The sequence below is a fragment of the Corapipo altera genome, unplaced genomic scaffold, assembly GCF_003945725.1.
Source record: "Corapipo altera isolate COAL_440 unplaced genomic scaffold, ASM394572v1 71, whole genome shotgun sequence".
Classification (NCBI taxonomy): domain Eukaryota; kingdom Metazoa; phylum Chordata; class Aves; order Passeriformes; family Pipridae; genus Corapipo; species Corapipo altera.
Window position 1 is genome coordinate 4,963,919 of NW_020884916.1, and position 18,048 is coordinate 4,981,966.

Below are 18,048 nucleotides of genomic sequence, written 5' to 3' on the forward strand. Positions count from 1 at the left end.
AAAACTGTGCCTTCACCTTTGCCTTCACCTTTGCTTTTCCTTATCCCTTCTTACATACACCTGGTATGCCCTTCTAAGCATTATTCACTAATGAGCAGATGCTAATCTATCCTAATAAGCACACATATTTTGTTAATGAGCAGATACACAGGTGTAGTCTTATCATACTACCTATTTTACTCACAAACTACATATTTTTTGCTAATGAGCAGACACACAGATAAATATAACGTTAGGTTGGAAGGTTCATCTAGGGGTCAGCTTCGGCTCAGGACCTCCTGCTCAGGCCTCAGTGCTTCACTTACCTTGTCTTGCCTACCCCAACCTTGCCTTTCCTTACATGCACCTCCCTAGCCTGGCCTTGCCTGCCCCTGCGTTGCCTTGCCTTGTCTACCCCTCTCGTGACTCGCCCTGCCTTCCTTGCCTTGTCTTGCCTTGCCCTGTCTATCTCTTGCCCTGCCTTGCCTTGACTTTCTTCCGCTTCCTTGCCACTCCTTGCCTTGTCATGCCTATCACCCCCTTTGCCATGCCTTGCCTTGCCTTCCTCTCACTGGTCTTGCCTTGCCTGCCTTGCTTTCCCTTGATTTGCCTACACCTGTCTTGCCTTGCCTTTCCCTGCCTACATCTCACTTGCCATGCCTTACCTACCCCTCCCTTGCCTTGCATTACCTTTCATATCAATCCCCCACCTACACTTGCCTTCCCCCCTTCTTTCCTGGCCTTATCATATCTTGCCTGCCCTACTTTTCACTTGCTTTTCCTTGCACACCTCTGCCTTGCCTTTCCTTGCACACCTCTGCCTTGCCTTTCCTTGCATACCTCTGCCTTGCCTTTCCTTGCATACCTCTGCCTTGCCTTTCCTTGCATACCTCTGCCTTGCCTTTCCTTGCATGCCCCTCCCTTGCCTTTTTTTGCCCTTCCTTGCCTTGCCTGGCCTTGCATATCCCTCCCCTGCTTTGGCTTTCCCTTCCCCTTCCTTGCCTGGCATTACTCCTCAACTGCACTTTCCTTCCTCTCCAAATGTCTAGGGTGGGGTTCAGGAAGTGAGTTAGAGTGCCTTTTTTGGGGGGAAGTCAAGGATGTGGCCCCCCTGTTTGTGGAGCAGATGATCAGGTACCCTGGGGAGGTAAAATCCAGCAGGACAATTTTGTCCTGGCCACTTGTGTGTAGGAGCAATTCTTGGGATATGCAGTATCGGAGATGGTATCCAGCTCTCAGTTCTGGGCTCCTGGAAGTGTGTCCCATGTCTTTCACGTGGGAAGGAAGGCAGGCAGGCCCAGTGCTTCAGGTGCAGATGACAGGTCACAGCACCAGGAGCAGCTCTCCATCCTGGCACATTTTGTGTGGGAGCAATCACACAACGATTGCAATTATCGAGGTGGTAACCAAATTTTGGGGTTCACCTTCTGTAAAGGGATAACAGTGCTCTTCTTAGGAACAAAAGTACATAGTCCCAGGGCTTGTGCTGCAAAGAATTGGGTGCCCAGGGAACGGAAGGGAAAGCAACAGTTTTTCTGTCTGGCAGCTTTGGTGTGGGAGCAACCTCCCAACGTATTCAATTTGTCAGCTGGTGTTCTGAAATTTTGGCAAGGTAAGCAGCTATCCCCAGTGTGGGTGTGCAGATGATATACTGCCTTGGGGAGGCAATGGCAGGTAACAGTGTTCTGCAACCTCTGAGTGGGAATAATCCCTGGATGTTTTCTGTTTTGGAGGCGGGGATCGCATTTCTTTTGAGATGGGGTCACAGTTCCTCTCTTTGGCAAGGAAATCACTTTTGGATTCACACATTGGGCCGTTTAGAGAGTGTCCTGGTGAATTTAAGTGCTTCTCCTAGTACTGAATGCTATTGGCTAGAGCTGTTGAACTGCTAGAGTGAGAATGCAAAAGGCAAGCTGTTGAGCTTTCTGTGCTGCTCACTTCAGTGTCTGAGTGGTGGGGTTCAGTTTTGGATGGTACAGAGTTGGGTCAGTTATGATGGCACAGAGAGCTGAGAAGGAAAGTGCAGATACCGGGGGGTGTGGTGCAGTTCAACGGGGGCAGTGGAAGGTGGAGCCAGCGCTGCTTTCTCACCTGGCACTTGTGTCAGCTCTGGTTTTGCTGCATGTTTTCAATTCTGTAGCTGGATTCTGCCAGAGTGACAAAACATATTAGTACATATAACTGGGAAGGAGTTCGTGTTGCCTCTCGAGCGTGGTGCAAATAAGAGTTTGCACACTAAAGGCGAAGGTCAGCCAAACCTTCCAGTCCTGAGGGGAGTGACGTTTTCAGCTCGGATCTGACGTTTTCAGCTTGGATCTGCGCTTCGGCTGCTTTGGCTGCTTTCGTTCTGGGACACTGCCTTTTTTTGCAGGTCCACACCGCCATCGCGTGGTGGTTTGACGAGCGGCGAAGGGGCGCAGGCAGAAAAACTTTTTGGCACCATCATTGTGGGAGCACTTACTGCAAGGGTTTCCTTTCGGATCCTGGCTCTTCGAGACTGGAAGAACGTACGTGTAAAGGAAAACCAATCAACTCCTTGTTGTCTGTGCAGCTTCTGGGCTGCAAAAGAGAAGTGAATCCCAGCACTGGCTTTTCCTTCCAGAACCTTTTCCATGGGACCAGCTGCTGGACATTTTTAGTTTTGTAACAGGATGCTGTGAGACCGAAGGTGTGTGAGGGGACACAGGGCTGAGCACACAGACCTGTGTGTGTCTGTATGGAGTTTATAAGTTTTTATATGTTTATATGCAGTTTATAAGCTGCAAAACTTTTTGTTCCAGCACCTTTGGCATGGGAGCAATTGCTGCACATACTAAGTTCTGAAGCTGTGCTTTGCAAGAGTGAAAGAATAGGATGGTACATGCAAGCTGAGCAGGGAAGTGCTAAACCCCAGGGAGGGTGTTGCTTTTTAAAGGATGAGAGTTAATGTGGAGACAGCAACAGCTGGCTGAGCAGGCACCTTTTGTGACCACTATTTACACTTGATACAGTTAGTTTAGGTGCAGGATCTCTGAGAGATTGAACCAATGTGAGAGTACAGAGCCAAAGAGATCGTTTCAGGACTCTGATTGGTTTTCCAGTCTCCTTGTCCCAAACCACGTACAAAAAAAGGATCACATTTCACCAGTGTGGTGGTACAAGACTGGGCCAGGAAGGAGGGCATCAAATGGGTTTTTGATCCACTTTATTATCCAAAGCTGGGAATGGTTTACTGAAACCCTCTCTTAGATCACATGAATTTGGATGGGAGAAAAGGCTCCTCTCTGCATTATCCCAAATAGATAACTCTATGGACCAGTGGGTTTTCCTATGTCAATTTAATGGTTTGGCTTGCAGGTCTCAGCCTTGAAGCAAGGGCACTCGGGTCTTCCTTTGCTTCCTTCCATATCAAAATCTCCATGTGGACACTGCATAAAAAAGCCATCTGCAAGTGCCTTTACTTGCTACTACTTTTGTCAGGCAGCGTTTAGCAAGAAATGAGCTTTTCCACCCTTCTCCACTTCTGCTTCTGCCACGCTCGTGCAGAACAAGGGAATTCACCGGTGGGCAGATTCGGGAATTCACCGGTGGGCAGATTCGGGAATTCACCGGCGGGCAGATTCGGGAATTCACAGGCCATGGGAGCACTCTGGGGAGCCCTGGCAGTGGGCAGGTCCTGGTGGGGTCATGGGGTGGCTCTGATGTGAGGTCACAGAGCCCCGCTTTGAGGAGCTGTTCCGTGCCAGCTGTGAGCAGCACTGACACAGTGTGTGTGAGCACGGGGGGTCATGGTCCTCACCCACTGCCTCCTCCTCTTTCTGTTGGCCCTGCAAGCCCAGGACGCCCAGACTGCTCCAGTCCGAGGGCAGGGAGCAGGTAGGCAGGCAGGGAACAGGTTAGGCAGGCAGGGAACAGGTAGGCAGGCAGGGAACAGGTAGGCAGGCAGGGAGCAGGTTAGGCAGGCAGGGAACAGGTAGGCAGGCAGGGAGCAGGTTAGGCAGGCAGGGAGCAGGTTAGGCAGGCAGGGAGCAGGTTAGGCAGGCAGGGAACAGGTAGGCAGGCAGTGGCCAGCACCAGCCTGGGGCTGGCAGCAGTGAGCCAGGCAGACAGAGCAGTGTGGGCAGTGGGGCAGACACAGCACGGGGAGGTGAGGAGGGGCTGCAGCTGCTTCAGGGAGGGGGTTCCCAACGAGCAGGGAGGTGTGGAGTGGCAGTGCCAGGCCAGAAACTTTGCCCTGAGTTATCCAGCACTTGGTGATGGTTGTCCAGCCTCCTGGCTGGGTTCCAGGGCTGACCCACAGACAGGTCACATCTGTGTGTGTGCTGTGGCTTTTTGCTTCCTCTGAGAGCTGCCAGCTCAGAGTCCCAAGGTCAGCCAAGTGCCCCTGCAGGTGTGAGAATACAGATCCACCTGTGCATGCCCTGTCATTATGTGACAGGTATGACAGTGTAGAGCAGAACGTGTGATGGTAACTTCCCATGGGTGTTTGGTTACAGATGTGGCCAGAGAGAGGGCTCTTCCAGCTCCTCAGACGGTTCCCATGCTGATTCCCAGCTGGTATCCCAGGGGTAAGTAGTCAATCTCTTTAGACTTCACAGAATAATCTTTTTCAATGTGTTCTTCATGTGAAATGTACCTTCATACTTCCCATTAGTGTCTTTGTATAAAGTTAAAACAAGGAAGGATTTCCAGAGGACTCCTGAAGTTCCAAAAGAGGCCCTGAAAAACTTGGAGAAAGCCACATCAGGTCAGTATATCTCACTCTGTGAACCATGGGACCTGAGAAGCTGAGCTTTTAGCTTCCTGTAGGAACACACTGGAGCCTGGGCAGCAGAGAGGGATCTGTCAGAGCCTCACTGCAGGGACACTCGATTCCACCACTTGTGTGGGCTGCTGAGCCACAGAGATGATCCAGCACAGTCTACTCCCAGCTGTGCTTCCAGCTGAGTACCAAGGTCAGCAGCTGCTGCGGTTCAGGAAGGCCATGGAGGGGCTGGAGCAGGTCCAGAGAAGAGCAGCGAGGCTGGGGAAGGGTCTGGAGCACAAATGCTGTGAGGAGAGGCTGAGGGAGCTGGGGGGGCTCAGCCTGGAGAGGAGGAGGCTCAGGGGAGACCTCCTCACTCTCTGCAACTCCCTGACAGGAGGGGGGAGCCAGGTGGAGACTGGTCTCTTCTCCCAGGAACCAGCAGTAGGACAAGAGGGCTGGGTCTTCAGCTGTGCCAGGGGAGGTTTAGGTTGGATATCAGGAGAAATTCTTTCCAGAGGGAGTGCTCAGCCATTGGAATGGGCTGCCCAGGGAGGGGGTGGAGTCACTGTCCCTGGAGGTGTTTAAGGACAGACTGGATGTGGCATCAGTACCATGGGCTGGGAACCACGGCAGGGTTGGATCAAGGGTTGGACTTGATGGTCTCTGAGGTCTTTTCCAACCCGGCTGATTCTGTGATTCTATGAGTGGCCAGAGCTGCTTTGTGCTGGGTATCCAGGTGTTGGGAACAGGTGTGTGCTGAATTCATGTTCAGCTCATGCACAGAGCAGCCTCAAGGCATGAAGGACATCCCAAGAAATCTTGGCTGCCCTTTCCTAATGTTGGAAGTCGTGTACATCCTGATTCTGCAGGCATTTCTGCTTCCATAGGGACACTAATACATCACTTTTTCACCCATTTAGACACTTTTGACAAACAAAGAAACTAATGTTCATTGGTTCTTAATTACATAATTCACTTTCATTAGTTATTATTCTACCTTCTATTGGCTATTAATTTTTTACTTTCTATGCTAATTAAGTCCACATCTTTAGTCTGTTTAGTATCTTTTCCCTCCAGTAGGGAAGGAATCCAGCACTTCTATTGAATTCTTCGTTAATTCTTTTCTTTAGCTGCTGGTTTCTGAAAAATGTCCATGTAGTTCATTCCAGATGTCCAACTTCAACAACACATCTTTCTCTCTCAGACTTTGTTCCTTGAAGCATATCAAAGTTTAACAAAACTCAGTTTTAGTACTTTCCCAAGCTGTGTTCTCACAGAAGGTGCTTATGACAACTTTTTTTGCTATGTGCTGGCTAAAAGTGATTTAAGGCCTAACGCAGCTTATGATTAACTAAAACACCTAATTAAAAGGTTTAATTAAAACCATATATTAAACCCAAATATTGTAAAAGTTATATCATTTCCAACAGGCTCTCCATTTCTATTTGCACTTCAGAAAGCTTGGTTGTGGTGTTCCTGTTCTGTGGGGGACAGCAGGCTCCCCACTGCCAAAGTGCCCAGGACGTGGCACCGTGTTCCTGATGAGGAACGATTCCTTCTAATTAAACTGTCCCCTTGTTCTTTTCTAGAGATGGAGCCAGAGCAGAAGGAGGCCTTGCAGATGAGAAGAAGTGACAGGATGCCAGTCTCTGGCAGAGAGGCAATACAAGAAGCCAGCACACCTGCTCCGCCTCAGGGGCATCCTGGAGGTGAGTGCTTGGGGGATGTCAGCTTGGGAGAACTGGAGCATTTCTGTTGCACCCCTGCAGTGTCTCCTTGAAGGAGCTGTGGGTACCCAACACACAGCCCTGGCCTGCAGCCTGGAGGGACAGACAGGCTCTTCTCCATGAGAACTTTGAGGGATCCTTCTTGTCCCCTCCAAAGCCAGAAGCACCCATCTCTGAGAACAAACCCCTCGGGCAGGTGAAGCACACTGTGAGATCACCCCTAGGGCAGAGCACGGTGATGTTGTGGTGTTGTCTCTCATCCTGCAGGGCCAGGTGCTGGGGAAAAGGCTGGTGGTCGGGAGCTGAGCAAGTTCTACATCCTAGGCACTGCAGCAGCCCTGGGTGTGCTGCTGCTTGGGATAGTGGTACTGGGCACAGTCCTGTCACTGCTGAGCAGCAGAGACACGTGAGTTGGCTTTTTTCCAGAGTTATTCACTGCTGCTGTTGGCAATGAAGTATTTGCAGTTAGGCTGTGCTGGCTTGCCAAGGCAGCTGCTGGCAGTGCCCCGCTGGGATTTCCATGGTGTGATCCTTCCACTGTCCTCCTAGTTCGTGTCGCTGAGTGGTCTTTTCTGAACCCATTTGTACAGAAGGACCCAGAGAACCAGAGAAGCACCGGGACAAGCCAACACCGAGAGCTCCAGCCCATCCCCGGTGGTCTTTGCAGCACAGCTCGCCCAGATGTCCAGACACATGGTCACGGGGCCCTCACCTCTGCCCACGTGCCCCAGCTGCTCTCTCGCTGACTGTGCCTCTTCATGTGACAACTGGATTTTGCTGGACTCATCTCAGCCCACACCATTTGGGTATCGCTGTTACCAGTGCCAGGGATACTGCACATTAAAAGAGGATTGTTTTGTGAATGGATAAAAGATATATTTTTGCCCAAAAGCAGTGAGTTCTTGCCTGTTTTTGGCTGTTTCTGTCAGGGTGGAATGCACAGAGCTGTGAGAGGAGCTGCAGAGACCTGCATTCCAGTGCAGGACACCTTTCTCCCAGCACCAGCCTGGTTTCCCAGCTGGGGTTTCATCCACAAGGATGGGGACATGCTGGTGAGATGTGGGGTGCAAATGCTTGTCCAAATAAATTTAATGGCTTGGCTTGCAGCCCTCAGCCTTGAAGCACAGGCACTCAGGTCTTCCTTCTCAGAAATCCATATCAAAAGCTCTGTATGAATACTGCTTAAAAAAGCCATCCACGAGTGCATTTACTTGCTACCACTTTTGTCAGGCAGTATTTAGCAAGAAATGAGCTTTTCCTGTTAGTTTTGCTACAGCTTTATTACTTTGAAAGACTCTGCTTCTTCCCTCTGCTACTCCAATACAGCCTCCCAGCCCAGCAAAATCATGTTTCAGTAGGAAACCTTCACCACACAAAGGTGGGCACTCTATGGGAATATGTTAATCTCAAAAAAGAGAGTCTTTTAACCTTTCTTCCTCTTTTTTACCAGCACTTAGTGTTAGAAAACAACTGAAAAAAACGGGGTTCTTACACTTTATGGTACAAGCAGCAGGACAGAGGAATGAAGACAGAAAAAATGGGGGCAGGAAGCAGGACAGAGGGACTGCAAAGAGGAAAAGCAGGGCAGGCAGCAGGACAGAGTGGAGGAAGCATGACAGCATAAAGTCCTGGCCTCAGCACCCCCCTTCCCAGTTTGGTGTCATCTGCCCCAGCATCCAGACCATTAGTTATGGAAAACATTAAACAGGATGGGGCCCAGTGCTGATTCCTGGGAGACTGTGCTTGTTCCTGGCTCTGCACTGGACTTGGTGCCACTGAGCAGCACCCCTGGGGCCCGGCCATCCAGCCCTCTTCAATCCTGGTCACTGCTGGCTCGTCCTGCCCATGTCCCTTTGAGTGACTTGAGTTCCATTTTTAAAAAGAAGAGATTGCCAGGTGGGTACCTGCAAGCCCACAGCTTTCAAAATCCCATCACACAACCATCCCTCACTGCCTCTTTCCACCAACTGCCCCAGAACCTAGAGAGAAGGAAACGTGCTGTAAATTATTTGTGCAAGGCCAACAAGGGGTTTTAATTGTGGCTGTGACTTCTCTGCCTGTTGGTTCCAAATGGTTCCTGTTGGCTCCTCCTCCTCCTTTCTGCCTGAGGGTATTCCCTGACCTCCAGAGGTCGTCTGGGGAGACCATAGCTCCGGATCTGTAAGGATCTGCCCTGCTCTCTCTGTCTTGGCAGGAGTTGTTCCTGAGCAGCCCTGTGTGCAGGAGCCCACTGGCAGCTCCTGTTGGAGGGTCCTGGAGCTGTGTCATCCCTGGGAGCATTAACAGAATCTGGAAGACGAGTTCTCTTCCTCCTCCCCGTTGAGCTGTCATAGTTGGCACTGTTCATGAACCAGCTGTAGTGAACATTGCCCCACCGCGGGGATCTGCTCCTGTTCCTCTCCCTGGCATCATTCCTCTGGCTGTGTGTCACCTTAATCCTCCCAGGCAGATCCTGTGGTCCTGCAGAATCCACCTGCTTGCTGCTGCCCCCACTATGACTGAGGAAGGAATGGGCATAGGGTGGTGCTGATGAAGAAGCTGCCATTTCTTCCATATTCAAATCAGGGCACCTGAAGATAAAAAAAGAGTGATCTCTGTTTAGGGTCATCCCATGGGAAATTCAGCTGGGGTCTGACCCCCAGGTCTGCCCCCAGAGCAAGTCCTGGTCTTTATACCCCCTAAAGCCTCCATTTCACAGAATCCCAGAATCCCAGAATGGTTTGGGTCGGGAGGGACCCTAAAGCTCATCTCATTCTACCTCCCTTCCACTATCCCAGTTTGCTCCAAGCCCTGTCCAACCTGGCCTTGGACACTTCCAGGGATGGGGCAGCCACAGCTTCTCTGGGCAACCTGTGCCAGGGCCTCTCCACCCTCACAGGGAAGAATTTCTTCCTTATATCTAATCTAAATCTTCCCTCTTTCACTTTGAAATCGTTACCCCTTGTCCTGTCACTCCTTGATAAAATGTCCCTCCCCATCTTTCCTGGAGGCCCCTCAAATCCTCTTCAGAAAGCAGGCAGGGCAGCTTACACAGGGCAGCAGCCTCATGCCCAGCAAGGGAAGAGAAGGACTGGCATGGGGTATTTCAGAACTGACAGCACTGAAGGACACAGACAGGAGTTGTCTCCTGTGGCAGAAACACTCAGGAGGAGGAGAAGACAAACAGGAAAGCCAGGAAAAGGAAACATATTCTGGACTTGTGTGACCCTGGTTCTTACCTGATATAGAAGAGCAGATAGGCTTGCTGGCCCAGGACTGTGTGGATGTCACAGTCATCCATAGTCTCATCATCCATCTTGTACCACAGCCCGTCACTGGCCTGCAAAGCAAGGCACCTGTGTCTGGAGGGGAACCGCAGGATTTCTCCGCAGAAAACTGCGGAACAGTTGGTACACCAACACAAACCCAGCCCAGCCCTGAAGGAGAAACTCCCCCAAAGCCTTGGCTGCCAGTAGCACTGCTGGGAACGTTTGTCTTCCCAGCACACATTTTTCCCTGCCAGGAGGGAAGTTGCTCCTTGCCTTTGTGTAGCAGAAGAAATGCCCGGCGAGACAGGTTTCACCGCTGTGCACCACGACGGAGTACAAGGAGTAAAGGAGGGGCTCTTCAGCTTCCTCAGACATGTATGGCTGAAGATCCAAGCACTCAGGGTACTCCACAAGCTACAGAGAAACCAAGAGGGCTCAGCAATGACCCTGAGCTAGCTGAAATAGCCTCCAGCATGGAATAGTTTGAGCAGCAGGAAACTGTTCTCCTGCCAAAGCAGCTCTGCCAGAGCAGAGTCTGGGCTGGTCTTCCCACAGGAAGTCTCCTCTCCCCAGAAGGGAACACAGAAAGCCCAACAGGAGCAGCTTGTGACAAAGGGTACTGCTTTGGGCAATCTCCTGCTCCAGGAAGAGGAAGTTGCTCTCTAGTTGCATACCCACCTCGCTGATCTTCCTGCTGCTCCGAACATCAACCCTTCCCAGGCACAGCGTGAGGACTCTGGGCGCGTGATGGATTGTGATCTTCTTGGAGGCGATCATCTTCTTCCTATACCTTGAACCCAAGCACAGAGCCAAGCGCCAAAATGCACCTGATCTTGCCCCAGGAGGGCCAGACAACCTTTCCTGTCTCACACATCCCAGCACTTCCTTAAGGTTATTCCAGGCTATAAGGCCATATTAAAAAAGGCTGTGTCTCATTACTGTGCATTAAACCTCTATGAGAAGCTGTTTCTGCTTGATGACATGCAGCCCCTCCTGCAGGATCTGCTGTTAAAATATCGTTAGAGATCATCTTACTTGCTGCATTTCATGCACTGTTTCCCATCCAGCAGCTTGGGCTTCACAAAGTTCTCCAGGATCGCGGTGAGGGATGAGGCTGCCTGGACAAGGGAGAAAGGAGCTGCTGAGCTGCAGGAAATGCCCTCACCCAAACACTTCCCAGGAAGACCCAGGCTGTTGATGCTGAGCAGACCCACTGTGAACCTGCAAGCACTGTCCAGGAGGAGGCAGAAAGGAAGTGTGATGCTGAACATTTCCTTTGTGTCTCAGGGGCCATCAAAAGCTCCCTCTCTGTACCACTGCTCAGTTCAGCTACTGATGGTGTGTCAGGGCACCAGCAGTGAAAACTGATCCAGCCCATGAGCCTGGCAGCCAGACAGCTGCTGAGGGAGGGCAAAGGAGGGAGAAGGAGAGTATGTCAAGGGTGCAGAGGGCATAACACTGATGGTTCAGCTTAAAACCAGCACCATGGGAGAGCAGTGCCATGGCCTCTGCAGGAGGACACTGTTCATTCCCCTTCCCAACCACCACCAAGCTCCCCTGTGCCTACAATAGAGGTTTTTAAGACAAATGCTTTGGTTCTGGAAAGCTACAACAGGGGCCTCCGGACCCCTCAAAGCATAATTGCAAACCCTCTTACTTTGATTTTCAAAAGGATTTCCAGGAAGGCCTTGTAGGAATCAGAAACTGCTTGGCATCTCAAACACGTGACTGGAAGGAAAATCAAAATGCTGGGTGAAGTTAATTGGCGGTGATGGTTTACGCCTGTGGGACTTCCTGCACCAGTCACAGGACCAGCTGCTTGTCACAGGCAGACAGAAGGGCACAGAAAGGGCCAAGGAGAGCAATAGTTGTGGAAACATACCTCTGGATCTCAGAAAGCCCCCAAATATTTGGTAGATGAGGGTAGTTGTTTGAGAAGAGACGTCCAAGCTGGAAATAAAGGGCAAGGCAGAGAGTTACCTCCTCCAGGAGTTTAGATTTGAAAACCTTGGGTTTAAGTTTTCCTTGATAGAAGTGCTTCAAGGAGTTCAACAGGTTCAGAAACATAGAAAAGGGAATTTGCTTGTGCTTACACTGTGCTTCCAGGCAGACAAGCGTCCTGCATGGCATGGAGAGCACAGCAGAAGAACTCGTAGGCGTCTCCTGCTACGTCAGGCTTAAATTCTCCTATGACTAAGAAAGAAGTTAGTGGTTCCACCCTGCAAGAAGGGGACAAAGCCTGTCAAAGCACCTGAAGTTGCTTACGTCTGAGGCTCTTGAGGACAGCCCTGGGCAGGACAGCGTTGGCCAAGGAATACATGATCTTCCGAACGTGGTCTTCCATGATGCACATCATGCAGAAGACTTGCTCATCACCTGGGGAGGGAGGGAAGTTTCTCGGGTTAGCAAAACAATCCCAAGCGGTGGGAAACCTTATGGAGGTCTTGGAGTTCTAAGGACTCTCTGTTCGTCTTCTCTCAGGGTGCCAATGTCCTGAGAAGCCCGGGACATTTAAGTGCACAGAAAATGTTCTTTAGAGGGAGGCTGAAGTGGCACAAGTTTTCTGTGCAATAAGCCAAGAGGGTTTAACGAGGTGGGACAGAGACCCAGGGCTCGAAAGAGGTGCCTTTCTGAACATGAAAGCACCTTGACAGGACAATGAGCCAGCAGTGTGCCCAGGTGACCAAGAAGGCCAATGGATCCTGGCCTGGCTCAGGAAGAGTGTGGCATCAGGACCAGGGCAGTGATTGTTGGCCTGGACTGAGCGCTGGTGAGGCCACCCCTGGAGTGCTGTGTCCAGCTCTGGGCCCTCAGGTCAGGAAGGACATGGAGGTGCTGGAGCAGGTCCAGAGAAGGGCAACAAGGCTGGGGAAGGGACTGGAGCACAAGTGCTGTGAGGAGAGGCTGAGGGAGCTGGGGGTGTTGAGGCTGGAGAAGAGGAGGCTCAGGGGAGACCTCCTGACTCTGCAATTCCCTGACAGGAGGGGGGAGCCAGGTGGGGGTCGGGTTCTGCTCCCAGGAACCAGCAGTAGGACAGGAGGACATGGTCTCCAGCTGTGCCAGGGGAGGTTTAGGTTGGATATTGGGAAGAAATTTTTTCCAGAGTGCTCAGCCATTGGAATGGGCTGCCCAGGGAGGAGGTGGATTCACCATCCCTGGAGGTGTTGAAGGTGAGACTGGATGTGGCATCAGTGCCATGGGCTGGGAACCATGGCAGGGTTGGATCAAGGGTTGGACTTGATGATCTCAGAGGTCTTTTCCAACCTAGTTGATTCTATAATTCTGTGACAAGCAGCTTTTAGTTTGAGCCCTCAAGGAACACAAGCTGACAAAGAAGGGCTGCTGCTCTTTCTCGTAAATCCAATTCCAGGTTCTGGGAATCCTTGGGATTTACAATGAGACACTCCTAAAAGTACTCACAGGACTGGCTGTGCTGACGAGAGAGCAGGTAATTAGCCAGAGGGGGGGTGTAGGTCAGGCACTGCAGGATGACGTTGACGTAGCAGGTGCTGCCCCGGTTGCGGAGTCCCGGCCCAGGTCTCCGTGTGTGCAGCCAGTCCATGCAAATGTCCTCTGGGGGAAAGAGGATCCTTTCTGGGGGAGTCATTTCCTTGGCAATGACTGCAGGGAAATGACATTTGAAAAGAGGTGAGACAAGAGGTAAGAGGTGCACTCTGCCCCAGGTGATGGCCAGGCCATGGGGAACGGGGCTACATTTGGAAGGTATCTGGTCATTAGTGGTGTCCCCAGGGATCAGTGTTGGGCCCAGTCCTGTTTAATATCTTTATTGATGATCTGGGTGAGGGTATCAAGTGTATCCTCAGTAAATTCATGGACAACACCAGTTTGGGTGTGAGTGTCGATCTGCTGGAGGGTAGAAAGGCTCTGCCAAGGGATCTGGACAGGCTGGGATGAGACCAATAGCATGAGGTTCGACAAGACCAAGTACCAGGTCCTACACTTCAGCCAGAACAACCCCCTGCAGTGCTCTAGTCTGGGTTTCCAACCACTCCAGGGGCAGAGTGGTTGGAAACGGGCCCAGTGGAGAAGGACCTGGGGGTGCTGGTCGACAGCAGCTAAACCTGAGCCAGTGTGTGCCCAGGTGGCCAAGAAGGCCAAAGACATCTTGACCTGTATGAGGAACAGTGTGGCCAGCATGGCCAGGGAAGTGATTGTCCCTCTGTACTTGGCACCTTGAGTGCTGTGTCCAGTTCTGGGCCCCTCAATCAGGAAAGACATTGAGGGACTGGTGAGTGTCCAGAGAAGGGCAACGAAGCTGGGGAAGGGTCTAGAGGGTAAGTCCTATGAGGAGCAGCTGAGAGAGTTGGGGTTGTTTACCCTGGAGAAAAGGAAGCTCAGGGGTGACCTTGTCACTCTCTACAACCACCTGAAAGGAGGTTGTAGCCAGGTGGGGGTTGACCTTTTTTCCCAGGCAATCACCAATAGGACAAGAGGATATAGCCTTAAGATGTCCCAGGGGAGGTTCAGGTTGGACATCAGTAGGAATTGCTTCACAAGAAGGAGTGGTTATATGTTGGAATGGGCTGCCCAGGGAGGTGGTGGAGCCACCATCCCTGTGAGGTGTTTGAGAGAAGCCTGGATGTGGCATCAGTGCCATGGTCTGGGTGACAAGGTGGTGTTCAGTCAGAGGTTGGACTCGATGACCTCAGAGGTCTTTTCTAACCTAATTAATTCAGTGATTCTGTGTGTGAATGTTGTTGCTCAAAAACATATTCAAATGCTGAGTTCTCTACAGGACACCAAGACCAACAGCTCTAACCACCAACCCAGAAACATCAGGGGAAGCCTCACACCCTGTTGACATCTGCTGGTAGGGGAACAGTTCCGGAAAACAGTTCTGGAAAGTTTGTTCCCCTGCTTAGTGTGCTAAAAGTCCAGCAAACTTATTTCTGGGCCACAGACTACCTTCCTTTCCCTCTAGAGCCTTGGATTATCAGATTTTACCTTTTCCTGACTGTAATATGATGAAAACAAGCGACGCCTGGATCAGTCTGGCTGCTCTCAGGAAGCGCCTCAGAATTCACTCCAGGTTGTCAGTGGGGATGGAGCCACAGCCGTGTCCATTGTCCAAGGGCATCCACAAAGTCCAAGCCTGCTGGTGAAACCATTACTCAAAGAAGTTGTTCCCTCTTGAGGCCATCGCCCCCTCAGGTACAGAGGGAAAAGCTTGGGATGACAGAGGATGTCAGGACCTCTTCCAGGAAGATCAGATCAGTGCCAATCATCTCTTAGGAAAGGAATTAATTGTAGCTCAGCAAAATGATTTAAAAAACCCCAGATGTGACCCACAAAGCACCTCCAGCTGTCAAAAGCTGGTGTTTCTAGCTGCTGCCAAGGATGAAGAATGCTTGGAAGCAGGCAGACATGCAAGTAGCAATGGAAGGAGCTAAGTTATCCCAGTGGCCAGCTCAGGTCCAGCTAGCTTTTGCTGGCCCACTCCTCAGGATGCCAAGGGGGCAGGTGAGGTCACAATCACCACTCACAGGTCCTGCATGTCTTCCCCTCAGGGCCACACATGTTTTTGGCCCTGTGGCCACCACAGCTCAGCCCTCTGGCAGCTGGAAGTCATGGACACCAGGACACTTTGAAACCCACCTCCCAGGAGAACGTGTTGGGGTCCAAAGCATCATTTTAGGGTGTAAACTCCTCAAAGCCTCAAGTTCTTCATGTCCAAAGCCTCATTTTGAAGGTGCAGAGAACTAATACCTAGGGTATAAAGTCCTGCTTTTAAGAACCAAAAGAAGACTCACTTATAAGGACCAAGTGTGGGTTTAGGGGTAAAAATGAATTAAAAGCTGGTAAATCTGGGTCTTGGAGGAGGAGGAAGGACACTGGACTCCCTGCAGGGAAGGTGCTGGATGAGGGATGCTCACTGGTGGACCAGGGGGTTGCTGTTTTGACTGAAACCAACCCAAACCCATTCTTTGGTTTAGAAAGGGGTGAGAAGGGGCCATTCAGGGCAGCATTTCATCACCCTATGGGGTATTATTGGTGTCTTTTGGTTTTGTTCTGCCTCAACAACAGGGAACATACATCATGTTTCTTGTACTTCAACTTTTGATGGACTTTGAGCACTTTTATCAGCGACACGGTCGTGACATCACAGCCAGGGCTCACGGAATCCCTCCCGTTCCTCTCCCACGGCAACGGAACGTGGCCCCCAAACACCAACAGAGAACGTTGGCCTCGGTCACAGGATTGGTTGCCAACAATTCCAGGTGGTCCTCAGTCATACCCAGTCCCCAGTGACGTGGCCCTTGGGAACAACCCGGTGCCAGCAAGGGAATTCTGCCCTCAGACATGGCCAGGTGCCGCCCGTGGAACATCTTATTCTCCCTGATCCCTCCAGGTCCAAGTGAGCACTTTTATTTAAGAAACATCAAATATTCATATTTACGGGGAAAATTCCAACCCCTTTAGGGGCTTATTGCAAAGATCATTTTCAGGCTCTGGCCGTCACTCCTGCTCCTTAATTAGTGAGAACTGGGCTGCTTTGGAACCACCAAAAAATAATAGGGAATATTTTGAGTCTGATTTTAGGGGCATTTTACCCTCGTGCTGCCTGATGGTGATTCCTTCACCCCCACAGATCACCCCTCAGGGTCTTCTTGTGGGGGCTGCTGTCCCTCATCATGTAATCACCGGCTTTAATTTGCTCCTCAAGTGCTATTGCAGAGATCCAGGGAGCTGAAAAACATCTTACTCCACATACACCCCCCCAGCCGGAGAAAGCCAAGGAGGAAAATCTTCCTATGTATAATTTTTGGGTGTCATAGCTGAAGATATTTTTATCTTTAGAGTTTATCGAGGTAGCAGACTGGAGGTAATTTTTTCCTTGATTTTTATTAGTGGTTTCGTACTGCCCCACCTCCAAATCCTGCCCAGATCTGAGGAACAGAGGGGAAACATCCAAAACCAACCCCAAAATCACAGAGTTTCCTAGATGTGCTCATCCACAAGGGTTTGGGAGGAGGCAGCCTGGTTGCAGGTTATCATCAGAAAATCCTCAATTCCTTCCAAACCCACTTTGCTCAGTGGAATTTTAGGGATAAAAGTGCATAAATAAGTTGTGTTAAAGACAAGTTCTTGCCAAGCCATGCCAGGGTCTGGCTCCAGGTGCTCCTGGCATTGAGGAACCAGGATTGTCCCACGCCAGGTGCAGCCAGGGAGGGTCAGGAGGCCCCTGTGGTGAGGTGAAAACGAGCCACAAACCTGCTGGTTTGGGTTTCAGAGTGAAACCTGAGCTCTGGCTGGGAGAACTGGGAGTGAAATCCATCGGGTGGGTGGATCAGGAACCCCCCTGGAACTTTGCAAGGTTCCTGTTAGGGGGTTGACACCTCTTTGGGTGTCCTCTGGTCTGGGCACTACCAGGGCACCACCATCATCACCATCCCCCTGCTCTCCCAACATAACCTTCTCTCTCTGTTCTTTGCAGTTGATACAGATAATGAAGACAGTTGGGGCCTGTCAGATGTATTTTGGTAAGTCCCATGATTTTGGGGTGAGAAAGGGGATTCCACCCCCCTTGAATCCCCAGCAGGGCTTCTCCTGTGCTGGGCTGGGTCTCCCAGAGCCAAAACCCACCCAAGCCGTCCTCCAAAAGGGCTAAAAAGGGCTGAAATGTCTTGAGAAGGGCAGAAAACATCATCCAAAGGTCTGCAAACATCCCAGTAGTACAGAGAGTAATGATACTGTGGGAATAAATCCCATTTTTCAGCTATTTTACCCAAAACTACGACTTTTAGGGCTCCATGCACCACAACCCTTGCTTGCTACCGGTCCCCTTGGGATGGGGGTGCTTGTTAGCAGGTTTCTTAAATGCTGTTCTGCCAAATGGCTCATTTTTTGTTCTTAGGAAACTGTTGGTAATTGTTGCTTTGGACAATTATCAGGGAAAAGGAAATAAAAGGGGGTGAGCAATGCAGGAGGCAAAAACCAGCCTCTGAGCACACACCTGATGGCTCAAATTGGTCATAAACCATCATTATTGAACCACAAATGGGTGTCCATCATTAGTTATAACATTTACTAGCATTAATTTGTTAATTAGGTGCTGGTGCTGTCTCCTAAACCTTTTCCTGTATTTTTGCAGCGATCCTCAGGTCGTGAACCACTTTTTGCCTGGATCCAGAAAGGTGACAACTCAGCTACCTCTCCAAAACACAAACATCCTGGGTTTTTTTCATAAAAACTGAGGGTTTTTTACATCAAACTTCTCCCAAGGTCAGGATCTTTTTGGTTTTGAGCTTCTGCCACCGCTCGTGCGGTGCAGCCAGCTGGGATTTTGGGGTGTTTTGAGCCAAAACTGGGAACAGGGAGAGCCACTGCCCCACTGCTGGGAAGAGCT

At 50.7% G+C, this 18,048-nt stretch overlaps 3 protein-coding genes across 9 annotated transcripts in view; 2 read left to right on the top strand and 1 right to left on the bottom strand.

Moving 5' to 3' along the window:
- Positions 1-3,685: 3,685 nt before the first annotated feature.
- Positions 3,686-7,318, top strand: LOC113952949. 3 transcript variants are annotated; one of them, XM_027655545.1, is made up of 6 exons: positions 3,686-3,834; positions 4,455-4,526; positions 4,613-4,705; positions 6,295-6,414; positions 6,700-6,838; positions 7,023-7,318. In XM_027655545.1, exons 1-6 carry the CDS (start codon positions 3,747-3,749, stop codon positions 7,300-7,302), a joined length of 792 nt encoding a protein of 263 aa, XP_027511346.1. In that variant the 5' UTR covers positions 3,686-3,746; the 3' UTR covers positions 7,303-7,318. The 3 variants fall into 3 exon arrangements, with proteins under 3 accessions (XP_027511346.1, XP_027511347.1, XP_027511348.1); XM_027655546.1 differs by having other exon boundaries at positions 7,026-7,318; XM_027655547.1 differs by having other exon boundaries at positions 4,628-4,705.
- A 1,119-nt stretch (positions 7,319-8,437) lies between these two features.
- Positions 8,438-15,824, bottom strand: LOC113952946 (ubiquitin carboxyl-terminal hydrolase 42-like). Of its 5 annotated transcripts, XM_027655540.1 has the most exons (13): positions 15,735-15,811; positions 15,297-15,425; positions 14,646-14,793; positions 13,101-13,301; positions 11,946-12,056; positions 11,774-11,873; positions 11,563-11,630; positions 11,338-11,408; positions 10,716-10,798; positions 10,359-10,470; positions 9,954-10,094; positions 9,651-9,751; positions 8,438-9,002 (listed from the first exon to the last, which is right to left on the bottom strand). In XM_027655540.1, exons 4-13 carry the CDS (start codon positions 13,285-13,287, stop codon positions 8,465-8,467), a joined length of 1,512 nt encoding a protein of 503 aa, XP_027511341.1. In that variant the 5' UTR covers positions 13,288-13,301; positions 14,646-14,793; positions 15,297-15,425; positions 15,735-15,811; the 3' UTR covers positions 8,438-8,464. The 5 variants fall into 5 exon arrangements, with proteins under 5 accessions (XP_027511341.1, XP_027511342.1, XP_027511340.1 ...); XM_027655541.1 differs by lacking the exon at positions 15,297-15,425 and having other exon boundaries at positions 15,735-15,824; XM_027655539.1 differs by lacking the exon at positions 15,735-15,811 and having other exon boundaries at positions 15,297-15,622.
- The window catches only part of LOC113952897 (BRD4-interacting chromatin-remodeling complex-associated protein-like), a 5,988-nt gene continuing 1,545 nt past the window's right edge, over positions 13,606-18,048 (top strand). The window contains exon 1 of the mRNA XM_027655428.1: positions 13,606-13,813. Within this exon, the coding sequence (XP_027511229.1) occupies positions 13,606-13,813 (208 nt within the window). The remainder of the gene's footprint in view (positions 13,814-18,048) is intronic.

Coding starts and splice junctions, on each gene's coding strand:
- LOC113952949 (XM_027655545.1), top strand. CDS start 3,747: ATGGTCCTCACCCACTGCCTCCTCCTCTTTCTGTTGGCCCTGCAAGCC. Junction 3,835..4,454: donor AGTCCGAGGGCAGGGAGCAG/GTAGGCAGGCAG, acceptor GTTTGGTTACAG/ATGTGGCCAGAGAGAGGGCT. Junction 4,527..4,612: donor TCCCAGCTGGTATCCCAGGG/GTAAGTAGTCAA, acceptor ACTTCCCATTAG/TGTCTTTGTATAAAGTTAAA.
- LOC113952946 (XM_027655541.1), bottom strand. CDS start 13,287: ATGACTCCCCCAGAAAGGATCCTCTTTCCCCCAGAGGACATTTGCATG. Junction 11,631..11,773: donor TGTCTGCCTGGAAGCACAGT/GTAAGCACAAGC, acceptor CTTTATTTCCAG/CTTGGACGTCTCTTCTCAAA. Junction 9,003..9,650: donor TATCTGCTCTTCTATATCAG/GTAAGAACCAGG, acceptor TTTTATCTTCAG/GTGCCCTGATTTGAATATGG.